We start from the raw sequence: 22,675 nt of genomic DNA, 5'->3' as shown, positions 1-22,675 counted from the left end.
TCAGGATCATCCCCCCTCCTCAGTGCAGATGGGAATACCTTGATCACCGAGAAGGAGAAAATTCTCGAACGCTGGGCTGAGCACTTCAACAGTGTCTTAAATCGCCCTTCCTCCATAAATGATGAAGCCATAGACCGTCTCCCACAAGTCCCCATCAACGAAGCACTGGACGATCCGCCAACACCTCTTGAGACCCAGAAAGCAATTCGTCTGCTATCCAGTGGCAAAGCACCTGGCTCAGACTCCATACCAGCAGAGGTCTACAAGGATGGAGGCACTGTGCTGACTGAGAAGCTCCATCAGCTGTACTCACTCATGTGGAAAGAAGAGACAATCCCCCAGGATTTCAAAGATGCATCTATCATTCACTTGTACAAGCGAAAGGAGAACCGGCAAGCCTGTGATAACCATCGGGGCATTTCCTTGCTCTCCATCGCAGGCAAGATACTTGCCAGGATCCTACTAAACCGCCTCACAGCACACCTTGACCAAGGTCATTTGCCTGAGAGCCAATGTGGATTCCGGAAAGAGCGCGGAACCACCGACATGGTGTTTGCTGCAAGGCAGCTGCAAGAGAAATGTCAGGAGCAAAATGCTGATCTGTTCTCCACCTATGTCGACCTCACTAAGGCCTTCGACACCGTGAGTAGAGAGGGACTGTGGAAGATCATGGCCAAGTACGGATGCCCTCGGAAATTTATTTCCTTGGTCAGCCAATTCCATGAAGGCATGCAGGCTCGAGTCCAGGACAAAGGCGAAACATCTGCTCCTTTTGCTGTCACAAATGGTGTCAAGCAAGGCTGCGTCCTGGCTCCAACGCTGTTCAGCCTCATGTTCTCTGCAATGCTTACTGATGCCTTCAGAGATGGCGATGTTGGAATTGGCCTAAAGTACCGAACAGATGGTAAGTTGTTTAACCTCAGAAGGCTTCAAGCAAAAACGAAGGTCATGACAGACATCATCAGAGACTTTTTGTTTGCTGATGATTGTGCCCTCAACGCTGGATCTGAAGCTGACATGCAACTCAGCGTTGACAAGTTTGCCACTGCCAGCAGGAACTTTGGCCTTACCATCAGCACGAGGAAAACTGAAGTTCTCCATCAGCCAGCCCCAGGGAAACCCTACGTTGAGCCGAACATCACAGTCAACGGTCAGAGACTCAGTGCGGTGGAGCGGTTCACATACCTTGGCAGCACACTGTCACGAAATGCGACCATCGACGATGAAGTGAACGTCAGGATTGCAAGAGCAAGCGCAACTTTTGGTAGACTCAGTGCAAATGTCTGGAACAGAAGAGGCATTAGTCTTGAGACCAAGCTAAAGGTCTACAGAGCAGTAGTTCTCCCCACACTACTGTACGCCTGCGAAACTTGGACAGTGTACCAACGACATGCCAAGAAGCTGAACCACTTCCACACAACATGCCTCAGGAAGCTACTGAACATCAAGTGGCAAGACAAGACCCCAGACACAGAGGTGCTCGCAAAAGCCACCCTTCCCAGCATCTTCACCATCCTGATGCAGTCCCAGCTTCGCTGGGCTGGACACGTGGCGCGCATGCCAGACCATCGGCTGCCCAAAAGGCTCTTCTATGGCGAGCTGCAACAAGGGAAGAGATCACACGGAGGTCAGAAGAAGCGCTTCAGAGATACTCTGAAAGTCTCTCTGAAAGCGTTTGATATCAACCCTGACTCCTGGGAGGAATCTGCAGTGGACCGTGACAAATGGCGTGCTGCTGTGCACAAAGGCGCCAAGTTGTGCGAGGCCAACAGGACTGCTGCAGCTGTTCAGAAGAGGCAGGCCAGAAAGTCACGGGCAAACAAGCTCCCTGACAATGGTATGCCTGTCTTTGTCTGCCCAAACTGTCAGCGAACATTTCGTGCGCAGATTGGACTATTCAGCCATCTGCGCATTCACAGATAAGATTCATTTGCATCCTCCCCCCCACCCCACCACCACCCTTCCCCCATCCCCCAGCTGGATGACAACGATGGTCATCATCGATCTCGATGGACACACACCACCACATCTTTACGGAGGTGGGGGTGGGGGGAGGATTTGGGGGCAGGGAGGGGGGGGGAGTTGTTATTTTGTCCTTCAGTCCAGGGTGTTAAGGCCCAAAGGTGGCAAAGTTCGGACCTTGACCACCCAAAAGTATTCTCTCTGCATTTTTTTTTCAGGGTGTTTGTATGTACCTGTTCAAAGACCGTGCATCTGAGGTTTTCTATTGCCCCGGAGTGTTGAGGAGAGCTGAAATGACCAACGTGCCTGTATCTTTCTTTTATGTTGTTATGCTGTGCATCAGTCTTCTCTTGGGAGTGTTTTTTGTTTCACTCACATACTGTGTTTTGTTGTACATGCTGTAGAAGAGAATGTTTATAATGTTTGAGCTGTTGCATCTTAGTTTGTGTCTGATACGAAGTGATTCTCTTGTTTGTGACTGTTAAATTTGGTGTTTTCTGCAATATGACCTCTGCAAACCACACAGCGCAAACACTGGTAGACGGTTGAAATGCATCAGGATGTTAACGAATGGAATGGCTGTTGCGCTCTCCTAAAGATTGGGGACTTGGGACTGCTGGCTTCATGTGTTGGCTTGTGAGTGTCATTGCACCGCGAAGCTCGTTGGTCCATCTGAGTAGAGGACTGTCTGTGCGATGTGTGACAATGAAAGACATGGTTGCTATTCTTCATGGACTCGTACTGAGTTCGGGGCACTGGACAGGCATTAATCAAAGTATGCGTTGGCTGCCATAGATGAGTTGTACCCCCCATTCCTTTTAGCTGTATCAGTGTAGAGTGCAGTTCTTTGAAGCGAGATTCAAAGGTCTCGGGACTGAAGCTCAGGCGACGTATCTGATGGAAAGACTCTAGGGCAGATTGTTGATGATATGTCTAGTTTGAGAAGACAGGGAGTGAAGATATGCATGAGCATCACTTGGTTTGCTGTAGAGATCTGGAGTCACCCATTTGGATGACGTGGCCTGTCTAACGAAGGTGGGCTGTGAGGATGATGGTTTTGATGCTTGGGGCCTCTGCTCTGTTCAGGATTTAGAGCAAGGTTTGTGATCTTGTCCTGCCACCGTAAGCCAAGGATTGGCCGCAAGCACTGATGTGGAAGCACTCGAAAAAAAATCTATCTATCCGCTATCTGTGTGTGTGTGTGTGTGTGTGTGTGTGTGTGTGTGTTGTACTCTAGTTTCAGTCAGTCTCATCGGCGTGCACACACACACACGCGCGCGCATACGTGGTAAGTGCACACACAAATAGATTCAAATAGATAAGTTAATAATCAGTAATGTTTTCAAAAGGTATAACGAAGTCCAGTGACAAAAGCGTTAAATTTACGTATTTACCAATCTGTTGAGAAAGGCACAACCTGCACTGCATAGCATTCACGTTACTTTCAATAGATCGATTGCACAGAACTCTCAGGCATACCGTCTTTTCTGCTGTGGAATATTGTCAAAAATATCTAGACATAGATAATCTGCAACAATGCCATCTTTGCTGCAATGACATTTCCAGATGTTCTAAACATCAAAATACATTTGCGCACACACACACTGACGTGCACATGCATATTTTTTCACACAGACATACATTATGCAAATGCAAATGAGACTAAATGATTTTCAAATAAAGTTAATACCTCCACCAGAAGGAAAAAAAGAAAAGACCTTTTAAAGAAAATAATAAACTCGGTGTTCGACAGTTTAAGTTTGAAGAAAGAATGGGAGAAGTCCAAACAATTTAAAACAAAACTTTGTGCGTACATTTCATGGAGTGATCCAATATTTTTTTCTGCTTCAATACCTTTGTATTCAGTATAACTTGTTTGAACAATATATTACCCCCCAAAAAAAAGTATTAAGAAAAGATGTATACAGATTCACAAAGAAAAAATAGAAAAACGAAAAAAAGAAAAACAAAAATTAATAAGAAACCCACAACTTTGAAATCGTAATAACAACCAATTCTGAAGTAAACATGCATGTCAAGATTATAACATGATTCTGATTTTCATGAATAATGATACGGTGAAAGGTTTAAACCATCGAATAATCTGTGTTGATGACAATTACATAAATTCTAAAATAATTTATTAAAGTCTAAACAAATGTGATGGGGTGGTAAGGTGGTGTTAGTGAAGGCGAAGACAGGTAGAAGGTGTTTTGCAGGAGAGAGCCGCAGCCAGGCAAGGTAGACTCGGGAAGGCGGTGCGCTGATTTTCTTCTTTTATTCTCTCATCTTTCCAGACCAGGAGAGTTCTCAGTTCTGTCTGGCACTCGCTCACTCTTTGTATTCAGTTCCGCCGAACTGCAAAGCCAGCGCCGTGAAGGCCCTCCGCGAGCCTTGAGGGGCCAAACTTGTGTTTGTTTGACCAAATTTAGCGGCGTCTGACTTTCGGCTCGGGGAACAAACATAGGCATATTACATATCACACAAAACTGCTCTGAAGAGACGAGCATTTTCTTAGGCCAAACCATTTTCTACAAAAATAATGAAGTTAAAATCTGTAAACAAAAAGAGTCACTAAATGAACCACTGAACTTTTAACGAGTTCGTGTATCATTTCTGTACAAGTTACAACAATCAATACGTCGCGATATGTAATATAATTGTAACGGTTAAGTAACTGAAAATCCTGGATTTCCAACTATATAAAAATCTATAGAATCTGCTTCTAGAGTAAAGATTTTTTATGCCGCCAAAATTCATCTGAGAGAAAACTCAACGGACAGGACCCGCATCGGCACCGCTTGGCGGTGCTTTTGGCACAATTTGAGTGATCGGCAATGAAATACTTCGTTTAAACCGACCAACTACAACCCAGTTATACATGATTGATATGAATCAGATTTATAACAGAAATGCAAACATCTGCAAAACACACAATAAAAATGTCTAGGTATTGTAAAAACATATTTTGCTCAAATCGGCACAGATGAATTCCAATGGCTTGAAGAAGAGATAGTTCTGTGGGACCGAAATGCTGTCAGACATTTCGTACCATCGCATGCCTATAACTTAGGAGTTCACGGAAAGCGATACATGAGAAGGAAGCTTAATCATTTACATTTTACTGCAAATCTAAATTCCACAGCAACTATATTAATTTATAGAAACGATGGTATTTTGTATGTTTTAACTGAGTGGATTTCGAAGATCGCGCCAAAATTCATCAATTTAAATGAGTTATAGACTTTCTGGCCTAATAATATCATTACAGCTAACGAAGACTGAAGTATGACCTGGTCTTTCTGAACGGAGTCCAATAACATAAAAACTATAATCTCATCTATTAGAAACTGTTTATAATTTAACAAATTGATGAAAATCCCTGATAGCCCTATCCTCGAATACGCCAGCACAACATGGGACCCCACCGCCACGAAATGGTCACAGTCGGACACGACTGACTATCATATGTATATGATTGACCCTGGGCATCATCCGGAAGAAGAAGAAAATCATACGGCTCCCTGTAATGGGAGATAACTTGTGACCAATTTTCCAACTTCCTCAGAAACCTTCGGCGAGTCACAAAAGTCGTCTGCTAGGCTGGCCCAGTGAAGATTGTAGCCAACCCGGCTTCACAAATACATCATAAGATTACAGAAACTATAATAACAAATACTCGAGAGAGGCTGTTTGTAGGAAATGGTACATCAATACTATTATTTTCGAATTCCTTTAACATGGGCTGATCACATGAAAACTGCAGTTCATTTCCAAAGATAATCACACAGTTGTCACAGCTGTTTTAACCACATGACTGTGGAGTGGTGGCCTCGTAGTGGTAACGAGTCCGCCTAGGGAGCGAAAAAATTGAGGTGTGGGATTGAATCCCACAGTCACTAGAACTTCCTTCCCCTCCTCCGACCCTTGAGTGGTGGTCTGGATGCTAGTCATTCAGATGAGACGATAAACCATGGTTCCATGTGTGCACGTTATTAAAGAACCCGACGGTAACAAAAGGAAGAAAAATCCCCTCAAATATAATACGTGTGTGCGTGCGCGTAACTGAAGCCTGACTGAATGACAGCTCTACCCAGGTAGGCAGTCTGTCAGTATTGCAAATGTGGGTGCGTGCGTGTGACTGAATACTGACTGAATGACACAGAAAAGAAGGATGAGCAGCAGAGGCAGCTGTAGATGTTAGAACCCATTTTCAGAGGTTATCGACTCTATTTTGAACATTATTTTACTGTGGCTCAATTTTGTGGTGTATTCAGTCACTGGATTAACGTGCCGCCATCTTGCTCTTTCCGTTTCAAGTTGGTCCCGCAAACCATGAAAATGGAAACAAAAAACATGGCGGCTTGAGACGACAAGTGTCGGTTGGGGTTCATGTTATAGGTCATTTCGCGTCGTAGTTGTGCCTGTTTCTTGATTAGAACTGACGGTTGACAACACACAACATGCCATTTGACATATATCTCCATTGCAAAACACGCGAAAATTTTCGTTTGATTTGGTGCAAGAATTTTGGACTCCGTGTTTGTAAAGTGCTTAGAGTTTGGTCTCTGATCAAGGCCGGATCGGCGCTATATAAGTAACAGTAATTATTATCATTGCTCCAGGACTTCTCCACCCGACAACAGCCAGGACACAGCGAGGACCCCCCTCGGACTGCCACCCAGGACTGGACCCCCACAGGACAACAGGACCAACGCTTCGACCACAGCACCCATCACGGAAAAGACCACAGCCACAAACAACCTGACCTTAAGGGCAGATCGCCAACTGGTCGTTAAACTCACCACTACATCTAATCATTGCTGTGTCAAGTTGTGCCATTGGCTCAGAGCGTCACGCACTGCGGCTTCCTGCAGGGAGGGGAAGTAACGGCGGTAGCTGTCCACAATGGCGTCATCACTTTCCAGGACGACCGTGTCTATCTCTCCCCCCTCCTTCTCCATCTTCAGCTGGTTGTTGACCAAGATCACGGCACGCTGACGCGGAAAGGCCATTGCCCGGGGAGAACGATGGAACATAGTGAGCTGCGGAACAGTGAAGATGTCATCGAAGGCGGAGTCAAAGTCCGACAATGTATCGGAAGGCTTCAGTGAAAAGTAGTAAAACCTCCTGCACTTGCCCACAATGAAATCCAAACCCCGTACGGGAGGATCGTTACGTTTCACCGTGTCTCCCTTGCCGTGCATACGCAAAAACTTCCCCTCGTGGAGGATGTATTTGTACTCCAGGAAGGAGTCCACGTACACGGGGGACTCTTCATCAAAGTCCAGAGAAACCGCTCTGAACGTCGGAAAGCCAACCCCGCACTCCACAACGTGAACATCACCCTTCTTCTCCAGATCGTTGACGATGACGAGAATATGGTTGTCAGGAGTTCCCACCGTGGTAGTGCAGGTAGCAGAACACAGCTGAGCAGAAAGGCCCACAGCTCGGAGCAGACCCCAGGCGAAGACATTGATGCTGTAACACACGCCGCCTCTTCCCGCAATACACTCCTCTTTGATGACATCAGCACTCGGACGCTTCCTCTTCTCTAGTGGTATGGCCATTAGCGTGATGCTCTGAAAGGTCACGTTGGACTGTACCGACAGGATAATCTCCTTCAGGAGATGTTTTTTGAGGCTGTTGTCATGGAAACGTTCCTGGACTCTCTCCACTCCCCACCTATCTTGAAGAAAGGAGACTGCTTCTTCAGAGGTGAACATGGCTGGCTGGTTCTCAAGGACTGGATGTTGAACACTGCGGAGACAGAAACAACAGAGTCGCCATCAACAAGTTCCAGCAGTCACCTGTGATCTATGTACATCAAGATGATAGAACACTGCCAATACAGAGTCCATGGGGGTGTGGGTTCGAATCCCGCTCTCGCCCTTTCTCCCAAGTTTGACTGGAAAATCATATTGAGCGTCGAGTCTTTTGGATGAGACGATAAACTGAGGTCCTGTGTGCAGCACTCACTTGGCACACTGAAAAAGAACCCATGGCAATGAGAGTGTATTTGTATTTGTACTTCTTTTTATCACAACAGATTTCTCTGTGTAAAATTCGGGCTGCTGTTCCCAGAGAGAGCACGTCGCTACACTACAGCGCCACCCATTTTTTTGTTATTTTTTCCTGCGTTCAGTTTTATTTGTTTTCCCTATCGAAGTGGATTTTTCTACAGAATTTTGCCAGGAACAACCCTTTTGTTGTTGTGGGTTCTTTTACGTGCGCTAAGTGCATGCTGCACATGGGACCTCGGTTTATCGTCTCATCCAAATGACTAGCATCCAGACCACCACTCAAGGTCTAGTGGAGGGGGAGAAAATATCAGTGGCTGAGCCATGATTCGAACGAGCACGCCAGATTTTCTCGCATCCTAGGCGGATGTGTTACCTCTAGGCCATCACTCCACATGGCAAAATTATGTCCTCTGGCAAAATTATGTAAAAAGAAATCCACTCTGATAGGTACACAAATATATAAGCATGCACTCAAGGCCTGACAAGCATGCTGGGTTATGCTTCTGTCAGGCCTCCTTGAGAAACTGAAACTGAAACTGATAGAACACTGGTCCAGGGTCACATGAAATTGAGGTGGTAAGATGAAGCATGCATATATATGTATCTGTGTGTTGCAGTATCCTTGCGAATGCTGGTGTTTGCCAAGAGATAGAATACAAAATGCAAAAAAAAAGAAAAACTTTTTTTTTTAAAGAAGAAGAAAGAAATGAAAACAGAAAGAAAGGCGGATAATGCTGATGGAACAAAAATGAAAAAAGGAAAAAAAAAACACACACACACACACACACAAAAAACACAGTATACTTTCAGGAAAGCTGTAGCTTTTCTGCTCATTGCAGGCACCCTTTGATTCCTTCTCTCAAAAAGGGAAAATGAATTAATAAATAAGTAAGTGAATAAAGAGATAAATAAAGTTCCAGCAAAATCTGCAACAAAGCATTGAGACTCAGTCGACACCAAACAAAAAACCAGAAGACCACAGCCACCAACATTTCAGAAGTGTGTGTGTAAAGAAAACGCACAGAAACCATGACCCAGACACTACAGTCAAAATTTATGCTGCTAACAGACTGTAAACCAGAATACACAAACCATGAGCAAAAGTTGACAGGCTATGAACAAAGCATCACTATTCATAAGAAAACAAAATGGAAACACCCAAGTATGAACAAAAACATTCAAACACTATGACCTAGACTCAGTTTAAAAGTAGAATATTTTCTGCATTGAACAGTGAATTTTTATTATTTACATTTATGTGTATGTGTGCAGCTGTCTGTTTTTCTGAACATGCATTAGACTTAAATCTGTGTTGTAGTAGCCATAATGTTACGTCTTTCCACTCAAAGTGATATCAGATGGAAATAACAACAACAATGACAACAACAACAACAACAAAAAGAGTCTCGGTGTGTGTTTGTGTGTGTGACAGAGAGAGAGGCTTTTAAATCTGCAAACACAGACACACACACAATAAACTCATACACTATTTGTAACTCTGACAAAATTTGGCACGCGTGCATGCGCGCGCACACACTGTTTGCAACACTGTCAAAATAATATAATCCAAAATGTTTTCTTTGGCCTTTCTGTTTATCTGTATCACTGTTATTCTCGTGGTCTGTGACAGGGACAAAAAGTCAGAAACAGCAACACAGTTAGTCAGAAGAACAGAGACAGGCAGACAGCACAGAGAAATAAAGAGAGTGAGAGAGAACTCTAGGTTTTAAGGTACATCAGCCTTGGGCCATAATACAACAGAGGGAGAGAGAGAGACTTCAGAAATGAAAAAGCAAACTCACGAACAATTCCCATACATAAAAGTCCAGCTAGAATTTGATTTTTCCATTTACAAAAAATAAGAAAAACACAGACATGATACAGCCTCATTACAGCTGGTCTTCTTGACAGCGCACAATTATTCAACTTTACAATAAAGCGGACAAAAATTAACACTGAAATTTCACAACCACTGGTTACCTGGGATTGAGCATCTGCATACTTTGATACCTTTTCTTTCCTCCTTTTTCATACATTCACATCAGTTGATGAACTACTACTACTAACAGTTATAATAATATATATAATAATATAATATATTATATTATAATAATATATTGTACCTACATGGCACAAACTCCTGATATAGTGGGCTCTAAGTGCATCCCATAAAACAATATGTGGTATATAAAACGAACATTGTGGCATACAACAGCACATGAATCACACACACACACACACACACACACAAGTACACCAATCAATGACAGACAGCAAACATGAATCATCAAATCAGGAGAAAAAAAAGTATATCACACACACACACACACACACACACACACATGTTAAATACATGTCATATCAGAACAAATAAATAAAGAAACATTACCATCTCAGTTCTTAACATGCCAACATTGGCCAGCACATCGATAAGTAAAATTCAATACATATCAACTCAGTCATTCTACCATGTACACCCTCTGCCCCCTCCCTTCCCACCCCTTTAACTAATCTTGATGTTTTCTCATAACTTCTATGCCTGTCCTTGATTTCAAAGAACCACAAAGCAGTGCACGCATTTTCCATCATGTTAATTACATTTCTCTCTGTGGATACTGAAGAAGAGAAAAACAAAAAAACATCCTACATCTCTTTGAGTTTTATCACATAATATAATGCTTTGAAGCTTTTGTCAAAGAGAAAACAAACAAAATTAATTGGCTTACCAACTTTTGAGTTTTCAACACATGTAAATAAAAAAGATTATTAAAAAAAAAAAAAAAAAAAAAAAATCTTATTCACACACACACACAAGCCTACCAGAATACACTGCAGTCATTCATAGTATTTGCTCATCACAACAGAACATGCAAAATTGAAATGCAGCAAACATGGCGTGGACTTTTAACTTCAGCAGAAACAACCTGGTAAGTACTTAACTGCTTTGCAAAACGTGTCATCAACACCTGGAATAACCTGCCAGACCATGTATTTACTGCACAAACAGTCAACACTTGACTGGATGCCCGCTGGGCAAACTTACCGACAATATACAATCCTGCTTGCTATGATAGATGGGATAGTAAGACCTGTACTGCCACACATGCAAGAAGTAATCCAAATCCTGATGGTGAACAGGCCTTAAATTAGGCCTCAAGCACAAGTTGAAGTACAAGTTCAAGTAAACTGGTGAAAACTTGTTTTACTGGCTGTAAAAGTATGACAAATAAAATCTAACAAGAATAACATCTGTTGTTGAGAGTTAGTCATTTCTCAGTGAGTTATATACAGGGTTCATAAAAAGTTAAGAACCACATGGGAGCTTGCAGTTTTCTTCTTGGTGGCATGGTGAAATGTTAATTCCCGGCAGACAGCGGTGTGTGCAGCCAGTGTCATGAACACCACTCATAACCAGGTGTGCTTTCTTGCATGTACACATTCTCTTTTTTTCTTTTTCTTTTTTTACAATGAAAACCACAGCTATGGTTTATAAATCACTGAATAACTGTCGATTTTGGACTGAAATATTGATTTTTTTTTTTAACATATTTTCCGAGCTGTTCATACCTGAAACAGCCTTTTGCACATTCAGTGAGAGTTAAGTAGTAGACCCAATGCAGCCTTCATAATTCAAACCTTTGAAAACATTCATGCTTTAGTTTTATGAAGTGGTCCACAACTTTTTGTGAAGCCTACATACAGCGAGATACAGTGACAGGAAATTAGAAATGTGCACAGCTGTGACAAATCCTGGTCATTGGAGGTGAGGTTAATTGTCCTCACAGGTGTCAGTCACACCTGTTTGGGATTTGAAACTATCCTCTATGATTTAAATGACCGCAAACAAAACATCTAAGGGCACACTGAGAAATAGACAAGTATGTTTCACACTGTAATTAAACACACACATGAATCAATACAAATAAAAAAAGGAGATTAAAGGTTAAGGGTCCCATAGCCTTTTATGCCCACTGGGGCACAATAGCAGACTGGTTAAAGTGTTGGACTTTCAATCGGAGAGTCCCAGGCTCCAATCTTGGTGACGGCGCCTGGTAGGCAAAGGGTGGAGATTTTTCAGATCTCCCAGGTCAACATATGTGCAGACCTGCTAGTGCCTGAACCCCTTCATGTGTATATGCAAGCAGAAGATCAAATATGCACGTCAAAAATCCAGTAATCCATGTCAGCGATCAGTGGGTTATGGAAACAAGAACATACCCAGTATGCACACCCCTGAAAACAGAGTATGGCTGCCAACATGGTGGGGTAAATAAACAAAATGGTCATACACGTAAAATGTTAAATGTCTGTCTGAGTGTGTATGCGTGCGTGCCTGAAATGTGATTGAATGACACAGGAAACGAATGATGAGCGCCCAGTGGCAGCCATCAGTTGGCTCTACCCAGGTAGGGAAGCCTGTTGTGCAAATGACACCGTGTTTGTAAAGCGCTTAGAGCTTGGTCTTCAACTGAGGATAGGCGCTATATAAGTATCCACATCAATCAAACAATCAATCAATCAATCATCCACTGTATCAAGAGCCTGTCACAGGAAGGCGGGGCACAATCCTTTCCTTCCATCATTTTAACCTTCCCCAGCCAGTCAGGTACCCATTCACACATGGATGGGGTGAGGAAAATCAGAGTAAAGTGCATTTCTCAAGTACACAACCCCATGCTGAAAGAGGGACTCATCACTGGTGAACACTGGATCAAAATCTGAACACCTAAACAGCTCTGTCATGGTGCCTCCAGGAATCAATACCTAAACCATTTGGGAAATCAAAAGGAGGGTGACATTTAATTTTTTTGTTTTGTTTGGAGGCAAAGAGAATTTCCTGTTTTTTGTCTTTAAAACCTGTTTTTATTCATGAATGAAACTGTTGTCAATTTTTTAATTGAAAAAAAAAGTATGTTTGAAACTACATCAAAGGTGGGGGGGGGGGGGGGAGTGGGAGTACAATGATATGAATTATATATAGGCCTGTTCCTAGTGAAGAAATAAAAACATGGGTATTCAGCACACTGGAAACATAACTATTAGTTCCCAACACAATTTAAGAATCAGTCATTTTCATTCTGCCTCACTACTTTTCCAACCACACCCCCTTCCCCACTTACCAGTAAACTTCTCAGATTGTAAAAGATACATCAGTTATACATATCAGAAATATGATGATGGGTGCAAAAGCCAAATGCTTGATAGTGGCAGACTTTCAAAATTAGGATAATTAATTTGATCCCAGTATATTTGATGTATTTTGTATTTGTAACTGATGCCTGGTGGATTAAGGGTGGAAATCAATTTTTTCCGATCTTACAGGATACCATTTTTGCAGACCTGCTACTATCTTCATTACTATATCATTTTGAGCATAAGCCTGCAAAGTACAAAATGTGTGTGTGTGCATATGGATATATGCATGTATGCAAGGGTGTGTGTGTGTGAGTGCTTGCTTGTAGTCATACAGCTGTGTGTGTCTCTGCACATGTGTAAGTGAGTGCTTGTGCGTAATAAATGTGCACAACTTTATATAAAGTACAAAATGTGTGTGTGTGCATATGGATATATGCATGTATGCAAGGGTGTGTGTGTGAGTGCTTGCTTGTAGTCATACAGCTGTGTGTGTCTCTGCACATGTGTAAGTGAGTGCTTGTGCGTAATAAATGTGCACAACTTTATTATGTCTTCTCTGTCCGGGGTAACAACAAGTGTTTTCCCTAAGACTGCTGTGTCAAGCTGTGCCATTGGTTCAGAGCAGCACGCACTGTGGCTTCCTGAAGTACGGGGAAGTAGCGGTGGTAGCTGTCCACAATGGTGTCATCGCCTTCCAGAAGAGTTGTTTCTATCTCTCCGGATCCGTCGTCTTTCTCCAACATCAGTCGATTGTTGACAAGGATCACAGCATGCAGGTTCGGAAAAGCCAGTGCCCTGGGGGAGTGGTCAAAGGGTGTGGCGTATGGAACGGTGAACACTTTGTCAAAGGGTCCATCAAAATCTGACAAGTCATCGGAAGGCTCTAAGGAAAAGGAGTAAAACCTCCTCCACTTGCCCACAATGAAATCCAAGCCTTCAATGGGAGGGTCGTTGCGCTTGATAAAGTCTCCTTTGCCATGCATGCGCAAGTACTTCCCCTCATGACGGATGTACTTGTATTCCAAAAAGGAATCGGTGTACACAGGAGTCTCTTCTTGGAAGTTGAGAGAAACGGACCTGAATGTCGGAAAGCCAAAGCCGCATTCCACCACATGAAGATCACCTTTCTTTTCAAGGTCGTATACGAGGACCACCACGTGGTTGTTCGGACTGGTGACAGCAGACGTGCATGTGGCTGGACACAGACAAGCTCTGAAGCCAATGCCCTGAAGCAAGCCCCAGGCAAAGACATTCAGGTTGTAACACAGTCCTCCAATCCCAGCCATGCATTCCTTTTTGATGATGTCCATAGTGGGACGTTTCCTGCTGGCAGGCGGGGTGGCCATCAAAGTGATGCTTTGGAAAGGAATTCGGACCTGTACCTTCCTGACAACCTCATCTAGCAGACTTTTCCTGCTGCCGGCATCATAGAAACGGTCCTGCACTCTCTCCACCCCCCACTTCTCCTGCAGAAAGGAGACTGCCTCTTGTGTGCTGAACATGGCCTGCCTGCCAGACTCACTGGTCTGTAGAAATGATGCTGTTGAGAGAAGAAAGGAACATAACTCAAAGGTACACATATGGGGTTTTGTTTGTTTGTATCTCAAGTTGTGATTGAACACACAGACTATGCTTGACAGTCAGTTGTTTGGCACATGTATGTTTTATATACCAAGAGTATCCGTTCAAACAAAGCCTAAAACAGACCAATTCCAAGACACATTTGACACAAGAGATAATGAAGCACACCACAGAACTCCCAAGACAAACAACATGAGTTGTGCTGTGGTCACCAGCCATTGCCATTTCCCCAAGATCTGTTGGCTCCTGATGAAAGCAATAATATAATATGCACAATAAGACTTAATCATGCAGAATGTGCAACTGTTGCAGTCCCAATGAAAACACTATCACTACCTGTCAATGCATCTGAGCAAACTTTTGGATAAAACATACTGGCTACGACTAAGGTAGATAATGCAAATGAAAGCAAGACACATGCACAACTGCACAATCACTTGCATGCACACAAAAAAGTGAGATAAATGCCTGGAGATAAGTGGGTTCTGTCTGTTTATTTCAGATTTTAAAAACATTGAGTGACTGACCTGCTTGATTATTGACTTTGTTTCTTGAGTCAGTGGGCTGCATCTTCCACATTTACTTGTATCTTTGAGTGGGATTTTATGTCCTGACAATTTTTATCCCAACAGGTAGGCAGCAATACTCTGTTTTCAGGGGTGAGCATGTTGGGTAAGTTCATCCATGTTTCCATAACCTACTAAATGCTGACATGAATTTCAGGATTTTAAGTGCAGCTGCTGGATATGTGCACATATAAAGGAGATTAAGGCACTAGCAGATCTGCACAGATGTTGACCTGGAAAATTTCTAATTTTCCACCTTTAACCCACAAGACACCAATACCAGGATCAAAACAAAGACCCTGGGATCAGAAATCCAGTGCTTTAACCATTCAGCTGTTGTGTCTGGTGCCCCACAACTACATATCATTCAGCCTGGTGTCAGGCTGCTACTGGATCAAGACTTCCACTGGATCAGCTTGATAGCAGGTTACGTATTGGACACAGGTTGTAAATAATGTTTATTTCCCTTTCCCTTTCCTAGGCTCTATGTGGGACTGTACTTTGCACACATTCTTGCTCAAACTGAGCACTGACTTAGCTCCCTTGGTCAAAATTGAAAGTTCATGATAGGATTGGGGTCTAAAAAGAAAATGGGGAAAAACATTCTGTTGATAATTCATCATGACACATTATCAAACTGCAGGATTTGGTCTAATAGCCTATTTGGGTCCTAGCCAAGTTAAACAAATAAGTAGAACCACCTACCCACTTGACTCAATATGTCTGTTCTGACAACAGATAAGCACTTTACAAATAATCTTGTCTTCATATCATCTGTGAATAATAAACACTGTACAAAATATCTGAACAATACAATGTGTTAGAACCCAAAGCATGTTATTCGAGATTCACTTGAATCAGGGTCATAGTGAAAACAAGTGCAATCAGAAGGGTTACCCAAAGCATGCAAAGTCCCATGGTTGTGTTCAAAGAAAAATGTTTTGTATTCTGATGTTTTCCATGGCTGTGGTAAAAGGCTTTGCCTTTTGAGTTTTCTCTGGATTTGTATCTTCTTCTTTGTACGTGGTGTGCAACTCCCACATTCACTCTCATGTACATGAGTGGGCTTTTATGTTTATGTCCATTTTTACCCTGACAGTAGGCAGCCATACTCCCTTTTCGAGGGTGGATGTGTGTGTGTTTTTTTTATTCTCTACCAAAGACTATGAACTTATGTACATTGTAAAACAACATCAGGACATGTGAAAGTTCTGAAGAAATTTCATGTGCAAGTTGTTCACTTTCCATGTCGTCTTATATGTATATATAAAGCATGTGATTATACTTTATATATACATATCATTATCATAGGTGCACATACAAACATTTTTTTTTAACATTCTTCATAGAGATCCTGTTCTATCTCCCTCACGTTGATTATGACCTTCATCAAGTTGAGGATTACTTCATCCTGTAGTAGTAGTAGTAGTAGTGTAGGGACTGGCATTTGACTGCCTAGGTCTCACGGCCTTTTTTATGTCTCCTTCAACATCGGTCTCCTTTTATTTGTGGGATACACATATGTTTTCTTTACAAGTACTGTAAACCACTCGTCAAAGTCAATAAATTTTTCTTTTAAACTGATGTTCATGTCAAGGAGATTTTTGAACACATTCGTATTTTGTGCAAGTTTAGTTTCAATAGCTAGTGCATTCCATATTTGTGCAATTCTATTAGCTGATGAATTTTTCCTTAGGTTAGTATTACAGTGCTCTTAACAAATTTTCATCATTGAATTTCTTGTACTGTCATATTCTGACATTCTAAAAATATTATTCACATTGACTTCATTATAGCAATTTAACATTTTGTATTGAATCCCCTCTTAGCCTTCTACCCTTTAATGAATGCAGATTTAAGTATATAAGTCTCTGTTGATAGCTCACAGATTTGCATTCTTTTAATAACTTAGTTGCTCTTCTTTGTACCCTTTCTTTAGCTATAGATTGTCTCTTGAGGTGTGGGTGCCACACAATATTACCATATTCCACTTGTGATCTAACCAATGCTTTATACAGTTTAAGAAATATATCTTTATCTAAATTAGTAAATAGGTAAATGTTCTCTTGATTATTCCTATCATCTGGTTGGCTTTATTTATTATATTCTGTATATATATATATATATATATATATATATATATATATATATATATATATATATCATGTTCTCTTGATTATTCTTATCATCTGGTTGGCTTTATTTATTATATTCTGTATATATATACGTCAAATGATAGTTTATTATCGAAAATTATGCCAAGGTCTTTCTCACTTTGACATTTCTCAATGTCCTGTGTGGTGTCTTCCATTATCATATGGTATTTGTTTTCTGGATTTTTCCTTCCCACGTGCATTACTTTACACTTTGATACGTTAAATTATAGAGTTCCATCTATCAGTCCAGTCCTGTAACTTATATAAGTCCTTTTGTAGTGTAGTACTATTTTGTGTATTGCCGTAAGGTTTAGTATCATCTGCAAATATTTTGCAATCGCTTTCTATACTTTCAGGGAGGTCATTTATGTATATTGTAAAAAGCACTATGCCAAGTATGCTACCTTGTGGTATACCACTAGCAACATTTTCATTTGTTGACATTTTTTCTCCAAATCTAACAACCTGTGTTCTTTCTGTCCAGTTCAATAAGCTTCCAGTAATACCATATGAAGCAAATTTTAATAAAGTCTTTGATGTGGTACAGAGTCAAATGCTTTTCTAAAGTCTAAATAAAATATGTCTACAGGTTTACCCATATCTATCATTTTTGTGAGATCTTCAATTACTTCTAGGATCTGTGTTGTACGCGATCTTCTCTGTCTAAAACCATGCTGACAGTCTACATACAGGTTGTTTGTTGTCATGTGTGATACTATAGCATCCCTGATGAAAGACTCCAAGATCTTACACACAAGTCAAGCTCACTGGTCTGTAGTTTCCTGGTTCATGTTTTGACCCTTTTTTTATATCCCTTTTTTTTATATATAGCTGTTACCTCAGCCATTTTCCAATCTGTCGGTAGGCAAGCAGATTCAAGTGATTATTATAAATCATACTCAAAGGTAGAGCTAACTCTCTGCTCAATTCCTTTACTATTCTTGAGGGTATTTTCTCTGGCCCTTGTGCTTTGTAGGGGTCTAAGGCATGCAACTTTTTTTCTACTGCCAATGGAGTGACTCTTAAGTCACAAATATTAACATTTCCCGACCTGGAGCTTTCTCCAAGGTCGGGTAAATTTGTCAAGGCCTCTTAAGTATACACACTTGAAAAGAATTTATTAAGTGTTTCTGCTTTTTCTAGATCGTTTTCTGCTACGCTTCCATCTTCTTTTTTCAGTACCCCTATTCCTGTACTAAGTTTCGTTTTTTCTTGCACATATTTCCAAAATATTTTAGGACTTTGCTTACATTTTTTGGCTAAATTTATTTCATAATCTTTTTTTTAGCTTTTTTAATGATTTTGCAGCATGTATTCCTTACTTTGATTTAGCATAAGTAGGAGTGAACTGACTTAGTTCTTAAGAAATGCTTATACAATTTATATTTCTTTCTGATGATTCTCATTATTTGGTTTGATTTTTTTCTCCTGTCTATTTGACACTTTTGGTATATATATATATGCATAGTTTTGTGAAGTATACTCTTTAAGTCATTCCAATACTGGTTCACGTCTTTTCCATCCCAATCCATTGATGCCCAGTCCACTTTATTTGTCATTTCTCTCATTCCATAAAAGTTTCCCTTTTTTAAATCAAATTTATACTTTTTTCTGCTTTTTCCTTCACCAATGAAATGTGGAACTGAAAAACCAACATATCATGGTCACTTTTTCCCAGGGGATCTAGGTGGTTGATATCTGATAACAAATTGTTTTTATTTACTATTACCAGATCCACAATATTTGTATTTGTATTTGTATTTTGTATTTGTATTTGTATTTCTTTTTATCACAACAGATTTCTCTGTATGAAATTTGGGCTGCTCTCCCCAGGGAGAGCGTGTCCCTACACTACAGCACCACCCATTTTTTTGTATTTTTTCCTGCGTTCAGTTTTATTTGTTTTTCCTATCGAAGTGGATTTTTCTACAGAATTTTGCCAGGAACAACCCTTTTGTTGCCATGGGTTCTTTTACGTGAGCTAAGTGCATGCTGCACACAGGACCTCGGTTTATCATCTCATCCAAATGACTAGCGTCCAGACCACCACTCAGGGTCTAGTGGAGGGGGAGAAAATATCGGTGGCTGAGCCGTGATTCAAACCAGCGCACTCAGATTCTCTCACCTCCTAGGCGGACGCGTTACCTCTAGGCCATCACTCCAGAATACTGGGTTTTTGACCCGGTTTAGTTCTTGTTAGTTTTGACACCTTTTATATCAGGAATGCATCAACATTCAATAAATTTATTGTCTGAAGGGCCTGTCCACGTACCATCCCACTGTATAGCTGGATAATTAAAATCTCCCATAATACATACTTTGTTGAATTTTGTTATTTCTTTGGACTTTAAGAGTTAAAATAATCTTTCTGTGTTTTGTTCTGATGAATGTGGACTTTTGTATATACACCCAATTAAAACTCTCTCATCATTCGCACTTTCAAATTTGCACCATACACTTTCTTCAAAAGTAAAATTTGTTAATGTAGGACATTCTTGCACTTTTAAGGATTTGTGTATATACAGGGCCACACCTCTCTTTTCATTGGTATTAGTAAATATATCATAATTTGGGATATTACAGTGCACTTTAATATTGAATCAATTGTTCTGGTTTTTGGAATTGTTTCTGTGAATCCAATAACTTGTGGTTTTATTTCACCTACTCTTATCTTGAGTTCCTCTACCTTATTGGAGAGGGTATCTACATTCCTATACAAGAGAACACAATCACAGGAAAATTGAAAGTCTTTAAAATTATTACAGTCTGTTTTACATTGTCAGGTTGCAGTCACTCGACATCTGTCCTGGTCTGTTTTCCCTTCACCTTGTCGGACAATGTCTGGTCCTCAACTTTTGTCTTTTTGACTATTTGGCCATTTCTGATAATTAAATCCTTCTCCCCTTTGGCCATTCTTTCTTTTTTCTCTGTCAGTAGATCCTTGAATTTTTGTCTTTCTATTGGTGTCATGTCATTGTTTATGTACACCCTTTTCTTAGGGTCACTGATTCCCTGATTTGTCATTGTTGCTTTTTTCATTTCTCCTTTTCTACTTTCTGTGGTCACAGTCACTTTCAACATTCTAGGTCCCCCCTTGTTTTCCCAACCTGACTGGGTTTGTCACTTCTCTTTTATCCACTGTCACTTGGCATTTTACCATTATTTTCATGATTTCTTCTATGTCATCTTCTTTCCTTTCTTCTGTACTAGTCTTGTCACTTTCTTTCAGACTGACAATCACAATGCATGTTGTTTTTTCTCTTCTTTTTTTCATCTCTTTCTGCGAGGGCTTCTGTCAGTTTTCTATCCAAAATTTCTTTTATTTTTTCTCCTGTTCTCCCCCCGAATGAGCTCTGTTCCTAGCTCACTGTTCAGATTCAGTGACCTACTCACAGATCAGCATCAGCGCGGCAGCAGTCAGTCACATGTACTATACCGCGCTGAACGCTTTCCTCTGGCGACCCCTTATACCGCGCTTGCGTAACCTTCGCCTGTGCTTGCCTTGCGACTCTATGTAAGGCGCTCTCGCACAGGCAGAAGTAATAAAAATATTCGATTATGAACATTAAAAATCAAAATCTACCCATGTTCCCGCCCCCCTATAGTGGCCAACTTTATATCAGTGTGATCAGTATGATTTATTCTATTTTATCGAAAAACAGCAGACAGCAGACCGACATGGTAATCCTGGACTTCTCCAAAGCCTTTGACAAGGTCCCCCACAAACGCCTCCTCCGTAAGCTAGACCATTATGGTATACGAGGATCGACGTTAGACTGGATCAAGGCATACCTTTCTGACCGCACCCAAATCGTCGTAGTTGACGGCGAAAAATCTGAGCCAGCACCTGTCATCAGCGGAGTCCCACAGGGGACAGTTCTAGGCCCCATCCTATTTCTGATTTACATCAACGATCTGCCTCAGAACATCAAGGCCAATATTAGATTGTTCGCTGATGACTGTATAGTCTACTCCACCATCAAGACAATCCAAGACTGTAAAATGCTCCAATGAGACCTCAACACCCTGTCTGACTGGGAACAGCGTTGGGGAATGGAATTCCACCCAGAAAAATGTAATGTCCTTACCTGTACAACATCAAGGAACCCCATCAGCTACAACTACAAATTAAAAGGACACACCCTCGAGCATGTTGACAGCGCAAAATATCTCGCCGTCGACATAAGAAATGATCTAAACTGGAAAGAACATGTTACAAGAGTCACCAACAAAGCCAATAGCATGGTAGGCTTCCTAAAAAGGAATCTAAAAACATCCAATAAAACCACCAAAGCCAATGCCTACCAAACTCTTGTACGCCCGCACCTGGAGTATTGTTCATCAGTCTGGAGCCCGTACAAAGAAGGTCAAAAGAACAAGATTGAAATGGTGCAAAGAAGAGCAGCACGTTATGTACACAGTGACTACGGGCGGACCAGCAGCGTAACACACATGCTGCAAGAACTAGGATGGGAATCCCTCGAATCACGGCGGAACAGACAAAGGCTGACCCTGATGTATAAAATGGTCAACGGTATTGTAGACATCCCTCCAGACAAATTTCTCAAGAAAGGATCCGGCAGAACAAGATCAAATCATCGACACAAATTTGTCCATCTTAGCTCCTCCTCTGACCCTTATAAATACAGTTTTTTCCCATCAACCATCCCCGTCTGGAACTCCCTGCCTGCAACAGCAGCAGAGGCTCCCTCCTTGGCAGCTTTCAAGAGGGAGCTGAACAAGATCACAGTTTAGTCACCACCACCCCTTTTTCTTTTCTTTTTTTCTTTTTTTTTTCCGGAGGGACGCTGCGAGTGACGGTGGGAGAGAGTATGTATACATGCTCTTTCTCATTGTCACCCCCTCCGGAGGAAAAGATAGGTCTAATTAGGTTTTAGCTAGGTATTTACGCCTCTGCGCACACAGGTCATTAATAGTCAGTAATGACGGCTGACCTACCAATTTGAAGATTGAAGATTGAAAGAACGGTTTTGTTGCAGAGATTTTGACCAAACGCAAATTTTAATCTAAATTTCCTGGCCTATACCTACTCTACTATTTAGATCTTCTGGCAGCGGTCCAGATGAGAACTAACACAGGCTCTCGAAGTGGTCGAGGTAAAATCTTCAAAGAAACTGACAACAGGATCTGAGGAATAACAAAAGTTTTAACCTGAAAAGTAACTGACCTGGTTTGAACCTTCTCTCTCGCTTCCAAGCAGACGAATGAAAAGTCAGGGGAGAGGACTCTG

The 22,675-nt window shown here is 41.4% G+C and overlaps 1 protein-coding gene across 1 annotated transcript; it reads right to left on the bottom strand.

Annotated features, from left to right (window-relative positions):
• Nucleotides 1-3,324: 3,324 nt before the first annotated feature.
• Nucleotides 3,325-22,652, bottom strand: LOC143275718 (uncharacterized). Its single transcript, XM_076579991.1, has 2 exons — nt 22,613-22,652; nt 3,325-7,722 (listed from the first exon to the last, which is right to left on the bottom strand). Exon 2 carries the CDS (start codon nt 7,686-7,688, stop codon nt 6,780-6,782), a length of 909 nt encoding a protein of 302 aa, XP_076436106.1. The 5' UTR covers nt 7,689-7,722; nt 22,613-22,652; the 3' UTR covers nt 3,325-6,779.
• Nucleotides 22,653-22,675: the final 23 nt, after the last annotated feature.

The sequence above is a fragment of the Babylonia areolata genome, chromosome 31 (genome assembly GCF_041734735.1).
Source record: "Babylonia areolata isolate BAREFJ2019XMU chromosome 31, ASM4173473v1, whole genome shotgun sequence".
Taxonomy (NCBI): Eukaryota; Metazoa; Mollusca; class Gastropoda; order Neogastropoda; family Buccinidae; genus Babylonia; species Babylonia areolata.
This window is presented reverse-complemented; position numbering and strand designations above follow the sequence as displayed.

What these genes read in the sequence shown, in the direction of transcription:
- LOC143275718 (XM_076579991.1), bottom strand. Translation starts at nt 7,688, where the DNA reads ATGTTCACCTCTGAAGAAGCAGTCTCCTTTCTTCAAGATAGGTGGGGA.